Genomic DNA, 23,807 nt, shown 5'->3' with positions numbered 1-23,807 from the left:
CAAGTATTTTTCTTCGCCATAGCTGGAGATGTCCCAGGATTGAACCTGGGACCTTCTGTATGCTATGTGCTCTATCTTTGAGCTACGGCCCTTCCCTGTATTGTAGAAGATCACATAGTTCTAATCTTAGATAAGGTGAAACTTCTATGTGGGGCCTGCCCTAAGGGTGAAACAGTAGGGACTGAACAGGTGTCTTCTACAGAGAAGAGTAGGCACTTTTACAGACAATCAATTTATAGCTGTGCTGTAATAGGTACCTGTCTTTTTGCTACTATCATCTCCTCAGCTGATTTTTTTACAATATTATTTCTAAGACGCCAGTTGTCAACCATGGAATGTTCACCCAGTCAAGGATGTGACCAACCTATCTTTCTGATGGAAGTCTCAGGCCTGGTTTACACAGCGATAGAATGAGGTGGTAGAATCCTAGAATGGACTGTATCTAGTATTTTCTCCATAAATTGATTTTTTTTTAAAAAAAATCCATGTGATGCTAGTGGTGGTAGAATTGTACTCCGTATTAAAAAATGAAATATGTCACAGTCATAAACATTTCATTAGATTCAGCTTTAGTTTTACTTAAAATTAGCTGCTTTTGCACAGCTTTTCCCCATCCTAGAAGGTTGAAATGCCTCCCCTAAGGCTTAGTTACTGGGTTTGTTCAAATAACACAATAAGGCATGGCTATGCAGCTAATCCTTTTGCAGCAATTGGTTAGTCAGCATGTTTAAACAGTGGTTATGTAGCCACCATGGTTAGGAATGGTTCACACAACATGGTAAGTCATGGTTCTCATGGCACGCTGAGCCATAATGTTTAACTCAAATGCTTAACCTCCATTGCTTGGTGTGTTGCCTGAATACGGTCACTGTCAATAAGAGCTCTAAGGTGAAATCTTTGTAAACTGTTCAGAATGGTTTGGCTATGGGATGGTATATAAATGTAATCATCATCATCGTTGTCGTCATCATCATCTGCTGGTATTTTTGGTACCACCCATCACTGGAATATGGCTGCCAAGAGCTTTGCAAAATTTGAATTCAGGCTTTGAGCTCAAAGAGGTTCAACACCACTGATCCAAGTAATGATAAACATAAATAAACAAGTGGGGCAGAATGCAAGCAATATAGAGCTCTCAACACAATAACAAACCCTATGCTCACCAATAAAGCTGCCATCACAGGTCCATGAACAACGTACAGCAAGTGAGTGTCAACACTAATCCAGCAGCTGGAAGAAGATAAAATGTATTAAAAGAGGTTTTTTTAAAAAACGCTAAATAAATTATAAAATTCAGGCCTCATACTCACTTATCATTGAAGTATTTGGTTCTTGCCACAGCATGGATTGATGCTGGAACTAAAGGGAACCCTGGAATGATTAATTAGATACATCAGGTTTCATATGATGTCAGAATCAAAAAATCTCTCGTAAAGTATGTACAAATGTGCACGGCCCAAAAAATAAAAATAAAATCTTACATAGGAACACATGAAACTGTATTATACATAGGAAGCTGCCTTATGCCAGGTCAGACTTCTTGTCCATTCATTCCAGCCCAGCATTATCTACTCTGATTGACAGTGGCTCTCAGGCGGAAATCTTTCCCATCATCTGCTATGGAACAATTTTTAACAGGCAACACCAAAGGATAGAACCTTGGCACGTTTGGTATACATGCCATGGGCTTTACCACTGAATCCTTCCCTTTTAGCGCCTATGTTCTTCACAAACGGTGAGAGATTTTGCCTAGCTGATTGTAATCTCTTCAGATGGTCCATCAAAGTAATTCAGGAACTGACGGCAAATAAATTACTTATTCTTGGTCTTCAAAACAAGATAGCCAAGTAATAAATATTCCTTGTCAGTATAAGAGATATTAGCATTGGCTGAGGCAAGTCAGGGAGTTAAGATGTATAGCCCATACATTTGCTTTTTCAAAGTAGCTTGATTTAACACTATCCTGGCAAATCCCCAGTTGAATTCAGGTTGTTCATGGTATTTGAAGTAGGGATGGATGAATCTGTGAATTTAGATTTCTTTCAGTTCCTCATTTTTCTAATCTTAAATTTGGTTCATCCCAAATTTTAAGCATTTTCTTTTAAAGTTTGGATGAACATTTATTCACATTTGTGTGCATTTCTCCTAATATGCAAATTTTTGTACCCAATTTTGCCTAATACATAAATTTTGCAGATAATTTACTTAAGACAATAAATTTTAACATTATTTTCATTAATATACACATTTTGTGTGTACTTCTCCCTAATATATGCCCTTTTGTACACATTTTTGATTGGAGAACTTTATTGCAAAATTTGGAGATGTGAGAATTTCGAAGTACAACTGAGATTCAGTTCACAGATTGGTTCGTTAGGTAAGTTTGCACTAAATTAGGTAAATTAGGTAAGTTTGCACTAAAATGTGAACTGAACAAATCCCCCCCACCCCGGATCCTGAGTTTGAAGGACTGAAAACTGATTGAATGCAACTTGATGTACCAAAATCATTGTTTTTGTTTGTGGTACTTTCCCAAGACACTCAAATAACTAAAAAAAAAAAAAAAAAAAAAGGATGTGAAAGAAGATTTTGTTTTGAGTGATCGCTTAGTAAGCATGTTACAGAAAATTGTTTCAATAATGTTTGGAGGTGGTGAAGAGGAGCATGGAGGACTTTTTCTGCTTATTCATTTCCATCTCTTTTTAGTCCCGCCATTTTACATTCTGAAGTAAGCTGCCCTCACACTAATTCAAAGAGTTATTGTTTTCCTGTAATAATCTTCATAACTATATACCACTAAATATTTATGAGGTTTCCTGAACTTTAGAACATTTTAAAACTTATTCATGGCCTTAAAAGGTTTCCAATGCAAAGGATTAATGTCATAATTAATCATATTAGTACATGCATGTGCTTAACTTTAGTGATATGTACATCTAAACATTTGACTATGTACACTGCTAAATATTATTAATATCTACATTTACATGAATTCGTTTGACCCTGGTTTGTTTTAACAAACAATACAAACCACAGTTTCCTGAGTTTGGATATCACAGTAAACTGTGGTTAGTTCCAAATTGAAAGCAGAGGTTTTCGATCATCTCTTCTTGTTCATGAAGGAGGAGAGGGGAGTTGAGTTTGTAAGTCTAAGGGTGGGTCCTGTAGAATTCTTCTCATATCACTAAACTGTGGATAGATCTTACATCGCAACCAAAACTATATCTTGCCTTATTCTAGTCTTCAGGTTTAGGCAAATGTGCTCTTTTTGCCCAAATAACTGAAAATAAATCTTTTAGAATTGGCATGAGCAACTGAGATGATTTGAGAACAGATTATGATTCTAAGGGTGCAATTCTATGCATGTTTAGACAGAAAAGAGTCCTACCAATACCAGCATTCCCCCAGTTAGCCATGCTGACCAGGGCATGCTTGGAGGTGTAGGACTGTTTTCTATCTAAACATGCATGGGATTACGCTCTAAAACACTTTTCAAAACATTGTGATCGGAATATATTTTCAAACATTTGTTTTAGCTTGATATAAGGCTGCAATTCTGTTCCCACTTACCTGGAAGTAACCCTTACAGAGTGCAATGGGGTGTACTTTTGAGTAGACATGTGTAGGATTGCCTTGTATATGTTTTAAAAGTAGAATTTTGCTTTTTTTAAAAAAAAATTCAGAGTTAAGCTTTATAGTTTTGGGACGAAGCTTTGCAAACAATTCCAAAACTGCACAAACGTCAGCATTCTGTTATGTTATTGTTCGTGACATATGATTAGTGTTAATGATATTGGAGTGACGTCCAAACATATTAGAGAAACAATCTATATTCAGATTGGTTGAATAAAAACAAGATAGCTCTTCTTGCGAACAGTTCTAATTTCAACCTCAGATAACACTGATAACTCTTGCTCCCATGCTCTGCGTGAGTGGTTTTCCATCTCCTGAACCCAAATTGTAATGTGCAAATCTGCCAGTGTAACAACAACAACAAAAAGATCAAAACAGGAAAGGCTTGTCTGCAGTGGAAGTGTTGCAGGCTTTGCATCTTTAACAGCTCCGCTTAATAAAATCCAGGTAGTTCATTTAGTTCATCTCCTGATTAACATTCTCATGGATACTGATTCATGTTAAATTCATGGGGCTGGCATTCATTATAACTATGTGCCAGACACAAGATTAAGCCAGTCACAAGGTTTTAAGTCCCATTTTTTTAAAAAAAAGGAAACAGAATATGTTCCTTTTGCCATATACTGCAATCCAGCCCACTTATTGTTGTAGATAGTCTATTTATGCTTTCAGTGTGAGGGAACAATTTTTCTGGTCCCACTGCAGCTGGCTTGTGAGGACTATGACATACTGGCCCAGTTCAGAAGACACCTTAAACCATGGCTTTTACCACGGTGGTTAAGCCAGAAAGCTGGGCTGTGTTCAGAAGACACCTTAAAGCATGGCTTTAACCATGGTGAGTAAAGCAAAAAGCCCTTTTCACCATAAGCTGTGGTTTAAAGTGTCTTCTGAACATGGCCTGGCTTTCTGACTTAACCACAGTGGTTAAAGCTATGGTTTAAGGTGTATTCTGAATGGGCCCAATGTTAAACAGTCGGGGGGGGGGGAATTACTACAGCTTTGAGGTATGGTAACCTCATGAAAGATATTCTATTAACATTAGATTGGAAATTGCAGTGCATTTTGGGAGCTGGAGCTCTCTCCCTCTCTCCTTCAGTCTTCATTGCTCCCTACCGAACTAGAAATACCAGCAAACTTTGGATGTGTGTGGGGAGGGTCTTCCGGTAATGATGGTGAGGCCTCAGCAGCCCCGACTGCTTTAAAATGATGCAGATCAGTAAGAGATGTGAGGGAGAAAATAATAGCGACAGATGGGTGTAAATCAGTGGTTCTCAACCTTCCTAATGCTGCGACCCTTTAATACAGTTCCTCATGTTGTGGTGACCCCCAACCATAAAATTATTTTCGTTCTTCTCTACACGATCCATTGTCATGGGATGGTTTGCTAATGAAAATAATACATAACAATAGCTTTAATAATACAAAAGATGATACATGACATAGTTCAGTCAATACAGTTTCCTAAGACCATCGGAAATATGTGTTTTCCGATGGTCTTAGGCGACCCCTGTGAAAGGGTCATTCGACCCCCAAAGGGGTCCCGACCCACAGGTTGAGAACCGCTGGTGTAAATGGTGAGTGAAAGGAAGGTAGAAGAAGGAAAAGCAAGGGGGGATGGAGGTGTTGGAAATGGGCAACGATGCAGAATGGAAACCTTTTATAGACTTTTTGCAGGGGCTAGCAAAAACAATTTGTTTTTCTGTGGATTCAATGATTGAGAAGAAAATGTTTAAATGAGAAAAAAGAGGGAAATTGATATTTTTGGTTTGTTTTTTTGTAACCATGTTGTAAGAGAAAATATTGTTATATACTTTTGCTGTGGAGGGAATTGGAAGCCCATCTTAATTTATATGTTTTGTGTGTGGTGTTGTTGTTTTTCTTGAAATGTTTGTCTATTTGTTGGTTTATGTTTCAAAATAATACACATTTAAACAGAAATGGGCAACGATGCTTGTTTTTTGTTGGGAAAAGGTTAACCTGATTAAGGAAAGGAACCTCTCGTGCAAGCACTTGAGTCATTGCTGACTCCTAGAGGGACGCCTGCTTTCACTGATGTTTTCTTGGCAGACTTTGTAGCAGGGTGGTTTGCCATTGCCTTCCCCAGTCGCAGTTATCTTTCCTCCAGCTAGCTGGGTACTCATTTTACCGACCTCAGAAGGATGGAAGGCTGAGTCGACCTGAGCCGGCTGCCTGAGAACCAGCTTCTGCTGGGATCGAACTCAGGCCGTGGGGAGAAGTTTCAGCTGCAGTAACTGCCGCTTACCACTCTGCGCCACATGAGACTCTGATTAACCTTCCTTTATTTTGTCTCTATTGGCTTAATTGGTTCTGCCCTTTCTTCCACCCCTATATCTTGACCACTCCCTTTCTAATCTGCTCTGCCTTCACGCCTCCATTTTTTTAATCTCTTGCCTTCTTGCTTTGAAATGAGGTTTGTTTTTTTGCTTCTCCAGTATTCAGTGTCTGAGATGATTGATGTATGTATACTTTTACTTAGAATAAATCTGCTTATTGTTTTCTTTTTTTACCCTTACAATAAGTCTTAACGGACTGTTTATTGCAACTGCTGTTTACACACGTGTTAAGCCTTCCGCCTATACCCTACAGGAGGTATATGAGATTGTTTCAAGAAGGGGAAAGAAGAATCATGAGGTGAAGAACGGAAAAGAGAGGTGGGAGGTGGTCAGTCTTTCTGGAGCTGCAGATAGGATAAAGCTAAAGGCAAACGTATCAGCTGAATCCCACAATCATTTCACTGAATCCAGAACCACTTCAGGATTAGTTGAAAATGGTTCTCCCCTCCCCCCTCATTCACCCACAAAACTTTCCTTCCAGTCTTTCTTATTTGACAATAGAAATTGCTCACATTCCCACCCACCCCAGTTTCCCTTCATCATGGACCTAGCAGCAGTTTTCATGGCCTAAATGGTGGGCAGAAGTGACCCTTTGCCTTCCCCAAATTGACCCGACACACTGAGATCATTCCTGGGATGAGGTGAAAAATCACAAGAAAAGTAAGTATTAATTGGCTATTAGACAGGCTGCAAGAAGAATACCCTTTTGGAGGTTATTGCAAAGGCCTGTATAATTAGTATGTCTGCCAGGGTCACTGATCCCTTTGCTTAAAAAAAGAAAGTGGAGGCCATGTTAATAATATTGGTTAAGTTATTATGAGAAATTTTTAAAAGGAGCCACAGTGTATAAAATATATCCTGACTCCCTGGACTTTTTTATATGAGGCTTTTAACTCGCCACTTTAATGAGGCTTCTGCTTCCAGATTCTTTGGGGGGATTAAGAAAGGCTCCTTTACACGAGTTATATTCTGGGTTTTTTCTTTCTCTGGCTTTCTATATGTTCCATTACACAAGCAGTAGGTGGCACTGTGGTATAGCGGAATTACGTGAGTACATCAGGGTTTCATACCACCAATCACAGAAATACCAGGTTTTCCTCATTAGAAAAAAATGCTATAATGGTTGCAAAGCTCAGGAGAGGCCCTGGAGGATGAAGATGTTGTGTAAAGCCCCACCAACTACTGTGAATGAGGAATGATGGATGCACAGTAAATGCATTGTGTAGAAAGGCTCTCTGTTTCAGATGGAAATAGGCTAACATCAACTATCACAAATAAATGACTAAAAGAATTAAACACAAACAAGTGCAGGAAGTAAAAATCAACAATAATGCTACTTTTATTTTCATTCTATCCAATAGCCAGTCCTTAAATATTGCTGAGAACCTTGTCCCCTGAAATTCCCTGCTGCTCTCTCTTGCCTTGAAATCTGAACTCAGGCTCAGAGTAGCATTTCTCCAGTGCTAGGACTATTCAGCATAAATAGTAGGATGAGCCAGAACTCATTGGGAATCATTCCACTAGCTCTCTGACATTGTACCTGAAATACGACACTGATAATAATTGGGTTGTTGTAAGGGCTGAGAGAATGCATGCGACGTGTTCTGAACACTTAGGAAAGGTGCTATACTAAATGTGCTTAGGAGGGTCTATATAGTTAAGCCAGATAGGACAAACTGCATTCCTGGGTGTTCTAAATCAGCCTTCCCAACATGGTGCTCTCCAGAAGTTTTTGACTCCCAATGCCAAACCCAGCCAGCATAGCCAATGGTTAGGAATAGTGGGAGTTGTAGTCCAAAACATATGGAGGGTGCCAGGTAGGGGAAGGCTGTTCTAAATGTGAATAAGAATTTACAGAGAATGAGGACTGGGGCTGAAAGACCGAGGAAAGGTGTGGGTGCATGCGGACAGGTGCAAGGAAAAGTGTGGGTGTAAGTGAACACGTTATGTGAGAGTGTAGAATGTGCTTACTGCTTAAATGGTATGGAAGTTAAGAATGGGTGCTTTAAGTGACAGTTTCCATAGTTTCTGGTGCATTAGTAAATTTGTAAGTAACTCAACTCTTCTCTTAGGTCAACATTTTTTAAAAATAACTATATCAACCTTTTTTTGTCCCAAGAGCCACATTGACTCTGAGTAGCACGTTGGGGGCTACATGGCAGCAATGAGAGGGGCCAGAGCCCAAAGTGGATGGGCCCCTCTCTCACCCCCCCCACTGAAATATGCACCAATTCATCCATTCTTTCTCATATGTCCCTACAAAATCAACCATCTTAAATCTTGTGACTTTAATAAATTTATTCCCTCCCATTGACACCAAACTTAAAGATCACACCAAATCATTTCCCCCTCTTCCCCCAAATCATTACCTCCTTCCACCACTGGCATTGCCATTTTAAGAAGCATTTCCGCTTTAAGAAAGCCCCCTCGGTTTATTCCCCCCCTTTTCTTTTTTCTCCAACTTGAGAAAGCAGCTCAAAAGAGGCTGATGGTGAGGGCATTTAAGATATAATAACAAATATAGGGTGACTATATGAAAAGGAGGACAGGGATCCTGTATCTTTAAGAGTTGTATTGAAAAGGGAATTTCAGCAGGTGTCATTTGTATATATGGAGAACCTGGTGAAATTTCCTCTTCATCACAACAGTTAAAGCTGCAGGTGCCCTGCCCTCTTTTAAATCTGGTCACTCTAGTATATCTCCTGCAGCTTTAACAGTGGTGATGAAGAGGGAATTTCAGGAGGTTCTCCATATATACAAATGACACCTGCTGGAATTCCCTTTTCTATGCAACTGTTAAAGATACAGGAGCCCTGTCCTCCTTTTCATATGGTCACCCTAAACAAATATGCTAGGGCAGCAGGTGGAAGAGCCAGTAGGGGCAAAAGAACGAGAAAAACACTTGGCCACCTTATAGGTAAGTAGTAGGGCTGGGGAGTGGAGAAGGAGGAGGAGTCAGAGTGGGGGCCAGATAGCAGGTTTCCATGGCCTGCAGTCTGGAGGTTCCCCATCTCTGCCATAAGAGGTGTACCTAATAAGAATTGATAGAAGTAAGCTTGCAACAACCTCTTTTGTATCTGGTCAAGAGGGCAGGGCTCCTGCAGCTTTAACTAAGTGCTGTACGCATACAAATGACACCTGCTGAAATTCCCTTTTTTATACAGCTGTTAAAGATACAGGAGCCCCATCCTCCTTTCCATTTGGTCACCCTAAGCTTGCTGTGGTGTTTTGGGTTTTTTTTGTATGTGGATATTGCATGCTATGAACCAGATGGTAAGTACTTAAAAGCCGTGTAGCTGGAGGAAAGAAAACAATTGGTAATGTCTAAAGGATAGAAAGAAACCAAAAACATACCCCAGCCCAAGAGGTAATACCAATGCAAACGTTGCTCTTCAGCAAATACTGCCACCACAATGAGGGTATGAAGATAAATGCCTTCACAAAGCATCCAGAAGTAGTTGCAGCCCATCATGTACTGGTGAAAAAACTGAAGCACTTTGCAGCTTATCTGTCAGACAAATGGAAAAGCATTAAACCAAAGGCAGGCAGACACTGGGCAAAGAACAGCATGTAGGCTGTCAGTAAGCAAGCAACCAAAATATCAGTAGTATGATCCAAAAGATTCCCCCCACCCCCAGTATTTGCTGGAATCTTTCAACATCTGCCACTGTCTGTAAGCTACTAATAAATCAGAAGCATAGAGTCAATGTTCCTCCTAAATCACCAGGCATCAGGTGCAAAGAGCCAACATTCCAAACGCTACTATCAGCAACTCACATTTTAGAATATTTTTTCCAGTCTGGTGTGCTGTAGAACAAACAAATAAGAGCCCAGCTAAATCCTGGAGAGATACAAGTCAAATTCTCCAGAAGGTCACACAAGCCTCTTTTTTCTTCCTCATATAGTGATAAGCCTGAAGTGCGGCTGTATTTCTACTAGGGCTGTGATCCGCTTTTCTTCAGTTTGGAGAAGCAATAGTGAATTGGGAGGCTTCACCTCCATTATAGGCAGAGGAGAAGCGAGTCGGGGGGCTAGAGAAGCATAGCGAAGTGAAGCGACCACAAGCGGATCGACCCGCTTTTCGCGGAGCGCTCCACCCACCATTTTGGATGTTTTTCCTCATAGGATTGCATTGCGGAAAAGATTAGCATATAACTTTTTTGTTTTGAAACCCACATCCCTGAAACTCATTGTGCTTAGAGAGTGGTGGTTGGGGGTCATTTGTGGTGATTTTCAGACTCTTTTGTTTTTGCGGTTTGCTTGCTATTAATTTGTTTAGAATGGCTAAAAGCGGGAGAGGGTAAGGTTTTTTTGAAGCGATGAGAGGCAGATTCAACTCCCAATCGTGATCACCTGATGAAGCATCCTCCAATACCAATGTTGGAGGGGGGGAATAAGCAAAACGGGATACTTAGTAACTTGGGATACTGGGTAACTTTTCTTTCTTTGTCTGAACGGACTTTTTCCAGTGTTTTTTGAAACAGTAGCCCCACCAAACGCACAAACACAACCTTCAATCATATACTACTAAGTAAATAAATAACAGATAGGAAATACAGCACTGCTACCCACCTTAACCTTGGCGAACAACTGAATAGATGTGGTGCAAGGGGATGATGTCCGTAGGGCGTGTGGACATGCCCAGTGCACACTCCTGCCCTTGGAGGGTCGTCAGAACCCTCCAAAGGTTAGCCATTGGAGAAGCCAAGGAGCACCATGAGTTGAAGTGTGATGCAGCTTCTCAAAGAGGGGTATCTAGACAGGACCAGTCAAACTGGCACAACGGTTCCCCCTCCCCCTGGGCACGTCCACTTTCCTCTTATCTTCTTGTTGTTGTGATTCAGCAACACTGCTGCTTTAATTCCACCCCTCCTGTGTTTATTTATTTATTAAATTTATATACCACCCCATAGCCCAAGCTCTCCTGGCTTTCCCTCTTCAGGGAAGTCAGGCAGGCTTTTCATTGTGGTTCAACTTCTTCTTGTGATTCTGATTGTGATTATTATTATTATTATTATTATTATTATTAATAATAATAATATTGCTATTATTAACATTGTTTACTATTGGCTGTGTGATCACAGTGCAGTCAACCAACTCTGAAGCAAGGAAGACAAAGGTTTACTCTTATCCTCCTAGCCCCCTATTAGTTATGGGATGCAAAAGGCATCTCTCTGTGTTGTTCCTGCCTCACAGGGCTGGTTTGCATTACTGGCTTTGATGGCCTGGAAATGTGGAAACAATCCTTGGCTCACTTACTTGTGCCCCCAGAAATGTCTGCTGCATGCCCGTCTTCCCGCCTCCGGCTGGGTGCTGTCGTTGTGGGGTATTGGGATCTGCTGCCTGGGACTTACTTCCCCATAGATCTATGGTACAGAGTGTGTGTGTGTGTGTGTGTAGCACCTCTCTACCTGCCTCTTTGCCCTCCTGGTGCCTGGGAGATGTAGATGTGCTGTGTGGGTCAACCCCACAAGCTACTTGCATGCTTGCTCCCAATGCTTCAGGCCAGGGCATAGCCACCACCTGCTGCGGCCTCTCCTCCTCTGTGTCTGCCTCACAGGGATGGTTTGTGTGTGTCTTGGTTTGACTCAGGGGATTAGTTCTTCCTGCACTCACCCTGTTTAGACTTCTTGAAGTTCCAAGTAAATTTTTGAAGTGTGGAAGAAGATTCATATTTAGCTTTATCATTAAATACTCCCCAATTCATGGCATGCTGGGATGTCCTTTGAAATGGCCATGAATAAGGAAAGCCCATTTAGCTGTCTGCAGCTTTAAAAATCCCTGAGATATTTGGATTTCTGAAATGGGGTAGGGGATTTTCAAAAATTTCCCCAAAATCACTGGAGCCTCGGATTTGCTTTCAACGGGGCATGAAGGTGGATATATGGATAAGCTCTCATGGTGGTGATTTTGAGGTTTTTAACGTTTACAGTGATGGAGATATCGAAAGGAGTGTGAATTGGGTTTAGGGGGTGATGCTTAAAACGTTAAAAAATCGCTAAAAGTCAGGGCATACTCGGTTTGGCTTGAAACTTGCCATGAATGTGGATCTAGGTGGAATCTGTGAAGGTGCCCATTTACAAGTTTGTATCTATAAAACTGTCAGAGTAAATCCCATTTCTGAAAATGGGGTGTAGGATTTTCAAAAATTCCCCCAAAATCACTGGAGTCTCAGATTTGCTTCCAACTGGGCATGAAGGTGGATACATGGATAAGTTCTCGTGGTGGTGATTTTGAAGTTTCTAACATTAACAGAGAAAAAGTTATAGGTGTTTGGATTTCAATGCAAATTCCAATTCGTATCCGGAACTCTGCAGCGAAGCAGAACGGACCATAGGCGGATCGATGTGGGGTGGAGCGGACCCAATCAGGAATTTGTGGATCAGGATCCAGAGCAGATCGGGGTGGGTGGGTCCGTGCACAACCTTAATTTCTACAGCTAGAATGAACTTCCAAATTTACGTAACATTCTTTTTTGAACATTGACTAGTTACTGAGCATGAGCTATCATGGAAACCACAGGTTTTCTTTTTTTGAAATAGGAAGAAAGTTAAGATAGTAATAAAGATTTCCATGTTAGCAAATTTATCGAACTGGAGTGCTCCTTTAAAGTACACCCACAATATAGGAGGCCATTATAAATATAGCTAGGAACATAGGTTGGACTATTGGCTCATTTAGCTTAGTATTGCTTATTGTGACTCACAGCAGCAATTTGGCAGAGACTCCAGGGATTGAACCTCGGAATAAGCTCCCCACTGGAGCCAACACTGTTATCCTTTCCGCGCAAGGTTAAGTCTGCCTCCTATTGCCAGGCATTTAATGGCATAGCATTTATGCCAGTCATCTAAACAGGTGTGCTATTTAATTGAAACAGTTTTCAATTGCCTAAATGTTTTAAATTTTGAATATTTAAAATTTTATGTTGTATTTTAATGCTGTATTTTATTGTCTTATGAATTCTTGTAAACCACCCCCAAAGCTTCGGCTACTGAGTGATATAGAAATGAAATGAATAATAATCATGATGATAATGATGATGCACACAAAACCTGAACCCTACTTCAGAGGTCTGGTTGTGCCTTTCCTGAAAACAGAGTTTGTTTGTTTGTTTATTTGTTGTTTCGACCATCACGGTCATTTCAAATACAAATGCATAACCCAAAAATACATAATACAAATATACGTACATACTGTCTATAATAAAAAGGATTAAAATAGTAAAAAGACACTAACAGAACTTTACATTAGGAGGTGCCCATAAAAATGTAAAAATTAGTTTTAGAACAAAGGATTAAAATAATTAAAAAGACAGAAATAAAATTTTCCATTAGAACCTACTGATATATTAAAACCCTCATGTTAAATTTCTTCTTTATATTACAACTTTTTAAAAAAGTTTTAATGTATCAATAGTTCTTAACACACACACACACACACACACACACACACACACACACACAGGCATCTTTTAATCTAAAGTTTTGTTAGTGTCTCTTATTATTTTAATCCTTATTATTAATACTTTTTTCATATTTATGACCACCTCCCAATGCAAAGGTTTGTTAGTGACTCTTTTTACTATTTTAATCCTTTGTATTACAGAGTTTGTGTATTTAGGCCAGATCTATACCAAGCAGGATATTGCACGATAAAAGTGGGATGAAAGTGGTATATAAAAGGCAGGAGCCACACCAAGTAGGATATAGCAGTATGAAAGCAGTATATGGTATGTGTCAATGGGCCCCAACAGTTGTCAGTGCACTTCAGTACTGCTATAAAGCAGTAGTGTGGCTCCTGCCTTTTATATACCACTTTCATAGTGGAATATCCTGCTTGGTGTCGATTAGGCCTTACCCTGTTTCCCCGAAATAAGACAGTGTTTTATATTAATTTTTGCTCCCAAAGATGCGCTAGGTCTTATTTTCAGGGGATGTCTTATTTTTCCATGAAGAAGAATATGGTACACATTTATTGTTGAACAAAAAAAAAGGTCTTATTTTCGGGGGGATGCCTTATATTACAGCGAGAGGCAAAACTGGAAGTAGGTCTTATTTTCGGGGGATGTCTTACTTTCGGGGAAACAGGGTTTATACATTTGTAGTTGATTTGACCATGATGGTTGAAACAATGAATGAACAAACGAACAAACGAGCAAACAAACCCTTTCCTAAGAATAGGCACACCTTTAAACCCTCTTTCAATATTAGATACAGGAACAACTTGTGTAGCTAATTCTTGCAGCTTATATCTCAATGTGGGATACCATCATACATGTTTACAATTAGGAATGTGTGATGCTGAGACTTCTGTTCTGTTTAAGCCTGATGGGATTCCACAGTGTTTCCATTCCAGTCCTTGGCAGCAAACTGTATTGTATTTTTTCCTGCTTCTGGAAATGTTTTGCTCATTTGGGGGAGGGGGTCCTCGATTTGCACACAGGGTAATTTGTGCAGACTCTATCTTTTTTGGGGGATCAGGGCCATCAGGGACTGCTAGTCATGATGGCTATATACTGGACTAGATAGGTCTTAAGTCTGATCCAACAGAGCTCGTCTTATGTTTTTATAGCAGTTTAGAATCCTTTCCCGCAACACTTCCCAGAGTACAGTCCGGGTAAGTTCCATGGGCATAACCATTACCCTTTCTTCACATCCCACATTGCTCCTTCACAGGGTGTGTGGCTCTATCACTGAGCTGTGGTTGGTTAAATGAAAGGGAAGGCACAGGACCAATATTTAATGGAATCACTTGTAGATGGGACGAGATTGGCATTTTCATAGAATGTTGTTCTGTGGATTTGACTCACCAGAGCTTCCTTTGCTAATATAAATATATATGTTTGCAATAAAAATACCATGCTGCCTGATCAATTTCAATCCACCCACACATCCATCAGGAAATCTTACTGCTCATATAACTTCGACCTTAAAGGGATTCAATTTCTTTTTAAATAATTATTTTTCTACAAACTCTTTTGGAAAGTAATGACAAAATGGCTGTCCATGCAATGCATGGAAAATTGCCCTTATTTTCTGAAACAACATTGAATAACATGAGATGAGACAATCCGTTTTTCTCTCAGCCATCTTGATAAGATTCATAAATATTTGCAGAAAGACTCTCCAGGATTTAAGTCTTAAAATCTATTTTCAGTTCCAAAGCATGACCTTTAGTAATTCAATGATGTGAAATCTGCAAATAATATGATTTTTTTGCTCCTTGTTGTATTTAGTTTTATCATGAGTTGGGTATCCTAATCCTAAAATTCTTACTAAAATTAATAATGAGGGTATTTTGAACATATGTCCTACTGATAGTGTTGGTCCATGGTCAGTACTTCATTATATTAACCCCTATTTCAGTTTTGATGAGGAACTATCCTTCTTCCCAATAGTTGCATTTTAGCCTAATCTTGGTATTCCCACTAGTTTCCGAAACCATAACCAAGTTCGGCCACATGTCTCAGTCTTCTCCAATAAGCAATTCTGTCAGTTACTGGCACCAGGCACCATTTCTATGTGGACTGGTGGTGGTGACAGGTGGGTGATGGTGGCTGGAAGAGGCACCTACTCTACAGAGGGCCCCCCCCCCACTACCTGGCAGGCAAGTCTGCTGCTACTGCCTCTGAGGATGTTGACCCTTCCACTTCCTCTACATTCCAGCAGCCAATCAGGGCCCAGGGCATTGGTATTTGTGGCACTTGACAAATAGGCTTCCTGCCAGTTCCATCATTACAGCTCCCAAGCACCATTGTGGGAATACGTCTATGCCAAGATGAACAGCCAATTCACCATTCTAGACAAAAGTGATATACGAGGGAAGCTTGTAATTAGAGTCCCAAATATGATTTGAACAGAGTGGGGCTTGCACATCTTTAACTGGGGCTATAGCAGATAATTAGGAAGAGTCGGCCTTCAAGCATGGGAGTGTCAGCATGTTTCCTTCACCACTGAGCATCCACAATGAGTCTCCATCAGTGGATGCTGATGGCTCCGATGTCAGTGGGGCTTCTGCACTTTGGATAGCTCCTTTAGAGTTCTGACTGAAATCTGGCCCGAATTCACCGCCTCACTGGATAATTAGCATGGAAATTCTAAATCTGAAATTGTAACTTTCAAGCAAATCAGAACCTTGGCAATGTTCTATTATTATTATTGTTGTTGTTGTTGTTGTTGTTGTTATTCTAAGACAGGAGCAGAGGAAAACAGGATCTGCATGTTCCCAATGCACCGGCAAACATGTTCATTAAGGTATCAACATCTTTCTCAGATTTCTTTCTTAAATCACGGATCAATATGTTCTACACCTTGTCCTTTGTGTGCCAAATAAGCCTCTCAGCAGTGTCCAAGACACTCTCTTTCTGTCCTTTATTGATTCCCATGGTCTGTTGAGTATTGCAGTGATTGACAGACACACGGAGCTTTATACACAGCCAACCAAGCATGCCTATGTCTGAAAACCACCAATGAACAGACCCTGTGAGCTCAATATTGCCGAAAACGGATGTTTCCTAGAATTGACAGGCAGCGGAGTGCTCCAGAAATAACACTGCAAGAAAGAATTCAGAGCGAAGAAGTCAATCTTATCTGTCAACAGCATGTCACGTGATGATCTCAAAATGAGTTTGTCCCACGGATGTAGGTGCGTGTTCATCAAATGACTTAAGTCCTATGTCTTTTCATTTGCAGAGTATGCAGCTTCTGGTTATGAAAACAGTACCATGGAGCATAGGAGCTGGCAGCTGGCTGGGAGCTGGCAGGCTGTCAATAAGGAACAATGATGAGTGTGCACACCATATGAAATAACCCATACAGCTGATCTTGTCTTATCAAAATGTCAGCATCCCTTGTTTAAGAACAATGCATTTGAAGATGGATGTATTCACTTAAGATACGCTGGCTGTGGTACTTGGAGCGCTTTCCTCCAGAAAACCATCAGCACTCTACACTTCAACAGGCCAGTTCCCAAATTATAGTGGAAGGAAGGTGAGTGGGGGGCTTAGTCCTCAAGCCCATCAAATTTTAGTGAAACCAGGCACCTCTGTAGTGTCCCAAGGACGTAGTAAAAGGGACTACTACAAAACGTGAAGGAGAACAGTTCCCCTCATAAGAACATAGGAAGCTGCCTCATACTTGTCCAGTTTACATGATCACCTCAGCCCACTATGGCCATTTTGAATAATCCAGCCTGGCAGCCAGGTGCTGTGGCTTATCATAATGTCTGAACCGACAAGGATGGGTTATTGGCATGGTTAGCAAACCGCCCGTGACCATCGGTCCATCGAGCCCAATATTGTTGATACTGACAGGCCATGGCTGTCCAGAATTTCAGACAGAATCCTTTCCTAACCCTACTGGGAGATGCCAAGGATTGAACCTGGGTCCATCTGCATGCAAAGCAGGTGCTTTGCCCACTGAGTTACACCCCCTCTCCTCAGGTATCGGAGCACTGTGACAGGTCTTGTCTGATAGGCTTGGATGTCTGGTTGGCTGCTGTGGGGAAAAGGTTGCTGGACTAGACCAGGAGTGCAGAAAATCCAGCCCACAGGGTTCACCAGGTGGCCACGCCCCTTTCTCTCAACCACAAATTATTTAGTAGTTTCCAATTCTAAATGGTTGAATGCTTCTCCCATGGCTTAGTTACTGGCAGTAAGAATTTCAGGGCACAATTCTATGCATGTTTAGAAAGAAAAAAAGTCTTAAAGTTCCCAACATGCTGGGAATTACAGGCCTCTTTTTCTGTCTAAACATGCATAGGATTGTGCCCTTAAGCTTCATGGCTGAATGGGGATTTGAACCCAAATATGTGGAGTCCCTGTTGGTCACTTTGTGGAGTTGGGTCACATTGGATTCTGCTACCTTGACCTAAAGCATCTCTTCCGTATCTCCTCAATCAGGTCCTGTCCAAGAGCTGTTCTAATTGAGATCAGCTGGCCTCCAGTTCCAGTATAATCCTAGCCAAACCAAAGTTTTTTAAAATGGGTATAAGAACATTTGCCTTAAGTCTGATTTCTTGTCATCCTAGACTCTTTGCTCACTTGCTCATGTCATTGGGGGGACTGCTCTGTCTGTCCCTTCGGAAGACAAGATCTCTGCTTGTGACATGGAGTAGTTTGGATTCCAAGGTTTCAATGGTTGGGGGCTTGCCAGTGAGAGTTCAATGCGATGGCCTTTTCTGCCCCTTCCAGCTTTAAAGTTTAATTGTGCAGACACTATATGCTTCTGCGATACCTTATCTTATTAGGTATCCCATAATACAACATTTCCTACACAGAATCTCTGTTTCACTTCTCCCAGTCACATGGAGCCATCACTGTTGTTTTCTGATTTAAATTCTGCAGCCATCTCTTGAGTTAATCCCCATGCATCTACATCAATTTATGGCTTTTTGAGAAGCTTTAGTCTCTTGATGTGTAATAGGTTTGGGAAAGCTATTAGACAAGGCATGAAGGATGAGCCTGGTTAGCGCTTAAAATCACATCTCGTCAATTGGAAAATATATTAGAAAATGTTAGCATGAAGAGTTCAGGCCGTGCAGTATATCAGGATGAATTGTGTTAGAGACATATTATTCAGAATACGATAAATGCCAGGCTTTACTTGTAAACATTTATAGAATGTTCCATTGATACAGAAGTGGTTCAAAGGTAATTTTATTTTAATTATTGCGGTCTAATGTGGTAAACTCCATTCTACTACCTCTGGAATCTACCATCTCATTCTGCTGTATGTGTAGAACAGGCCTTAAATTGTCCATAAGCTACAAATAGCTGTTGGTTGGAAGTGCAATTCCAAAGTGATTTTTTTTAAAGATGCCTAATAAAGTTCACATCACCCACATGCACAGATACTTCGTGACACCTTAATGAATAACTCTGTGAACTGTTTACAGTTCTGGTTGCTTCATCTCAAAAATCAATGGCTGAAAGTTTGCTCCAATGTCTGCTACTGTTGAAAACAGTTTGCTGTTCTCTTAGGCCTTAGCTAGACCCACCTGATAGTCCATGATGGAGGAGGGAAGATCTCGTGTTGTGATTAACGCGAGATCCCTCCTCCATTTACATATTGCTCCTGCCATTTTTTAATTTTTAAAGAGGATGGAGCACATGAACGGTCCTGTCCAAAGGTAGGTGCTTTTTTAAAAAATAATTTCATTTACTTGCTCCCCCCACCCTACTCCCGATGGGCACAGCTCCTGCAGCAACGGGCCACACGTTCTGCGGTCTTGGGCTCAGCCCGAGACTGCGGAAAAAGCGGGCCCAAAGGGGAGGGCGAGATCCCAGGGCAAGGGGGGGGATGATCCCTCCCTGATCCTGGGATCCCCTGTGCGTCATGTGGATGCACAGGGATGATCCTGGGGTTCGTCCCAGGATTTCGCCCAGTCTAGCTAAGGCCTTACATTTGTCATTTGAATTCAAACCAAAGTCATCCCTCAGACAGTATAATTCAGACTTAAAACAAGATTGCATTTTGTTTGGGACTGCTAAATCTGCTCTGGTTATTAGATCACTGCTCTATGTCAGCATGTTTAAATTCCAAAGTGTCCATAGCTTCAAATAAATAAGCAACAAACCTTTTCCAAAATAAAGCTAGGCAAAGCACTGCAACTTTAAATCAGTTTTCTGTCGGAAAATATTATACCCGCTCATATGTCATTACCTATTTTCAGATTCTAAACTATTTACGTAAGCTTGGTTCAGTTAGAAAAGTGGCAAGCAAGGTGGGAATCTACACTGATGTTATTCTAACGTTATGAATGGGTTACTGTGATGCACAGCTTCACGTGACCCTGTGTCTCTAACGTTGTAAATGAGTTGTACTTACTGGTTCTATTTTGTTGTCCCCTTTCGTTGTTGCTTAGTTGTAGCGCTGATACTGATGCACGTGCCTCATTCTATCGATAATTTTCCTCTTCTCTGAGAGTAGCAGAGCTGCTGGGTTTGCTCCGCCCACCTTCTGTTCTCCTTCCTTCGCTTTGCCCCGTTTGCTATCTTATCTGCTACAGCAGTTGGAGCTTTATCACACCAGCGTTATGCTGTGCAATCACTGGCAATTGCATGCAAAGGACTCAGAAGTTTTCCATCTTAAAATCTGCTTTTATTTTGAAGTACTCCCATGCATCCTGCTTTAATTGTTCTTCTTTTGCAAAAGATTTGCCCTAATTCCGAGCCGCTGCTGCGGGCGCAGGATTTTAAAAAAAATGCCTACATCTGCGTAAGCTTTAAAGATAAAGACACCAAAATTGGCACAGTAATAAATATTAGGGAGAGCTTTAAGCATACCAAATCTGAATTGAATTGGGTCATCCGTTGATTTTTTATGATTTTTTTTTTACATTTCCCCTCTCTTTGCAAAGGAGCTGAGGAGCACTAAACTCACTTCCTGGTAAGCAAAGGATTTCTGTAGCTCCGTGCAGGAAAATTAACAGGGGTCTCTGCTCCCAGTCCAAAACTCTAACCAGCGGGGCTTAAATGGTGTGTTTGAAATAATCCCAGCAGCTGGGGCTGCCAAAAACATGCCTCCCCTTCTGTGCTGCTAAAAGTTTTCAATTTGGTCACCCATTCAAACCCTAACCAGAACCAGACCTTCTTAGCTTCAGCAAAATGGCTAGCTCCTATGCATTCAGACTATTCCCAAGGACTGGTATTTAGATGTTTTGGGAGAGGGTTTGTGTGTGCTTATGACTATTGCCCTGCACTGCTGGCCAGGAATGAGGCAGGAAGTGGGCGGAGCAAACCGAGCAGCTCTGTTACTCTCAGAGAAGAGGAAGAACAATGGAAAGGATTGAACATAGTGTCCTGCAGTAACGTTACAGCTAAACGTAAGTAACGCTAGTGTGCCCCGTGATACAGATAACCGATACAGATAACAACATTAGAAATGGACACTAGCAACGTTATAAGACTAGTGTAGATCCGCCCAAGGTCTCTTTGCAAGACTGACGATTTAATTTACTTTTTGTCCATGTCAAGCACCTCCACACATAGGCACGTCTTAGGGCAGTATTACAACTATTACAACTATTACAACATTATCAGGAATATACAGAGGGAAAAATTAATAGAGAATAATGCAGTATATACAATCTACATCACAAAACGTAAGAAGAACCCTACTGATCAGACCCGAGGATTATCTAATCCCGTGTCTCACATTAGCCAACCAGATACCTATGGGAAGTTCACAAGCAGGACATGAGAGCGATAGCTTTCGCCCTCTCTTGTTGCCAAGCAACTGGTAGGCAGAGCCATGATGTCTCTGATCTTTGTCAATGGATAGGATCCCTAGGACTTCTGGGAAAGAGTTCCTATGGAGAGCAATGGATTTGACAAGTAAGTAATTCAAAAGATGAACCAATTGGCATACAGTGGCATCTAGCTGTCAAGCCAAGGGGAAACAAAGCACAAGACTGACATTTTCAAATATTTAGCTAATAGCGCAATTCTATGTACACTCAGATGTAAGGCCCCTATAGAGTTCAATGGGATTTACTCTCAGGTAAACTGATACAGGACTGCAACCACAATGTGTCCTCACTCTATATATGAAGCCTACAGTATTCTAATAGCAATTCCCATTAGTGATGAATTCCTGCTAGGGGAAAAATTTGCTTAAAATTGTTTTTACTTTCCAAGTACTTGTTGGGTCAAATATGGTAAGCATGTTCAGGTACTATAATTAACCTTTACTTCAGTAAGCAAGGATTCACACCCACGCACTAGGCAGATGTTGCGGTTTTGCAGACACATGGTTTTTAGCACTACCCACTCATTGCTCTTCATCTATAAGCTACATGCGGAACTGCAATTGACTTTCCACAACTGGGCGAGTTCAGTGCAATTTGTGTGCGTACATCCCATAGTGTGCCATCAACACTAGTGGGCACAGTGGATGGGGGACAGACAACATACCTAAAAACACTTTATCAGCATGTCTATTCTTTTTAATCAGTTTTAAAGTTTATGCAAACACCTTCTCATTTACGTGCCCTTTTGTGATTTTTTTTTTTTAAAGAAGGCAAAAAAGTGTTTTACTGTAAGGTGATCAGTACCTGTGAGGATTGTTTATCTTCACAACAAGCCTGATAAGATATGGTCCAATGACTACTATAACACAATTGATTACACAAGGCTGGGATGGGGAAGTACAATGTGTTATTTGCATTTTCCAAAACCAATAAATTCTGGAGGTTTCTATTTCACAAGAGAAAGCATTGACGGACAATACAATGGCGATACATTCATAGTACCAAAGCTGAAAAGTCCTTCACTTCGTGATGGTAACGGCATGAGTGTGGAGATCATTTTTAAAGTGTGGAGCCTATAGATGATAGAAAGAAAAAAAAACCCTTCCAATATTCACTTAAAATGTTCTGCCTCTCGACAGATGCTGTCACTACAGGACATTTTTCAATGCTAGTTGTTTGGTATACGTGGGCTAATAGATTAACTCTGACTCATTGAAAGCTTCATTCATGTGGGAGGTTTTGATCTCAAATCATAGATGATGTAGTTGTGTGTGCGTGTGATGGATTTAAAGGCATGGATTACATTCAGCAAGGGTTTCATTTTTAATCTCAAAGGACCAAGTGACAACCAATAGATGTTCTCTTGCAGATTGCAAGGACAGTTATGTCCAACCCCCTTGTTATTCTGAGAGAGAGATATTATCTCTTGTTTTGGCTTCTTATATAGTAGATAGTACTATAAATCTTAGATCATATTAAGTGATCTGTGACGGAGTCAGGAATGGCCCTCCACCCTTTCCCCTGAATCTAAGGTCAATGCCATACAAGTTGGCAGACTTCACACAAGCACTTTGGGGTGTGTGAAAGCCTTCCACCAAGCAGCAGAAATTATTACCATATATTGCTCTCACGCCACACTCTCTCACACACAGACCACCCAACCCAAAGACGGACAATTTAATAGTTATTAATAAAACTACAGTAAATCACAAAAATGCTGGGATTGTCATATTACGTTGAGCAAAAAGAAGGTACAGGACACAATAAGACTCTTTTCTTGTAACCATTTTTAAAGTTAAATATAGAGGTTTAACAGAAGATTTGAAAGGGTGTACTGTGTGTTTTTATTGGGCATTTTACTTTTGTTTCTCTTGCTTTGGCCATACGTTGCCCTGGCACCTGCAAGGATGAAGGGCAATTTACAAATATTTTAAATAAATAAATAAATAATTCATTCAGCTATGAATCTCTTTGAATGACAGATTGTCCCCCTTTGCTATTCACTACAGTAATAAAAGCAGAATGATTGGAACTGAGTGGATCGGTGATTTATTTTAACATGATTTCTATTTTAATATGATGGGCAGAGCAATCCTATGGTCCCCTTGGAGAGCTTCCCAGAGATCATAGGATATGTTGGAATTCCCCTCCGGAGGCCATAGACCATCAGAGGCCCCATTCAGAAGACACCTTAAACCACAGCGTTAACCATGGTGGTTAAGCCATTCCTCCGACCTTGTCTGGCTCTTGCCAGCAAGGCTTTGCATAGACAGTAGGCTCCGTCTATGCACTGTATTAATTATATTAAGAGAGCAATCCTATGCCCCGACAGGGTCTGGGGAGGCCATAGGATCGGTTGTTTTGTTGGCTACGAGGTCAGAGTCCTGGCTCCGACCTCATGGCGCAGAAACTGTTCTCCCCACCCCTCCAGCTGGTGGGGAGACAACCATGCGGGCTGGGGCACGCTGGGAGTGGTAGGACTTTTTCCTGTCTAAATATGCACAGGATTGCGCTGTTAGTGACTGCATCAAAAGCTATCAAAGAAGTCATCACTCTGCAGTGCAGCGCTGT

At 40.9% G+C, this 23,807-nt stretch overlaps 1 protein-coding gene across 4 annotated transcripts in view; it reads right to left on the bottom strand.

Annotated features, from left to right (window-relative positions):
- The window catches only part of CALCR (calcitonin receptor), a 183,843-nt gene that overhangs the window by 19,030 nt on the left and 141,006 nt on the right, over positions 1–23,807 (bottom strand). For all 4 annotated transcript variants that reach the window (XM_063126597.1, XM_063126589.1, XM_063126615.1 and 1 more), the window contains 3 exons: positions 9,342–9,495; positions 1,311–1,371; positions 1,164–1,230 (listed from right to left, as the gene is read on the bottom strand). In XM_063126597.1, coding sequence (XP_062982667.1) covers positions 1,164–1,230; positions 1,311–1,371; positions 9,342–9,495 — 282 coding nt within the window. The remainder of the gene's footprint in view (positions 1–1,163; positions 1,231–1,310; positions 1,372–9,341; positions 9,496–23,807) is intronic.

This window comes from Elgaria multicarinata, chromosome 1 (assembly GCF_023053635.1).
Source record: "Elgaria multicarinata webbii isolate HBS135686 ecotype San Diego chromosome 1, rElgMul1.1.pri, whole genome shotgun sequence".
Classification (NCBI taxonomy): Eukaryota; Metazoa; Chordata; class Lepidosauria; order Squamata; family Anguidae; genus Elgaria; species Elgaria multicarinata.
This window is presented reverse-complemented; position numbering and strand designations above follow the sequence as displayed.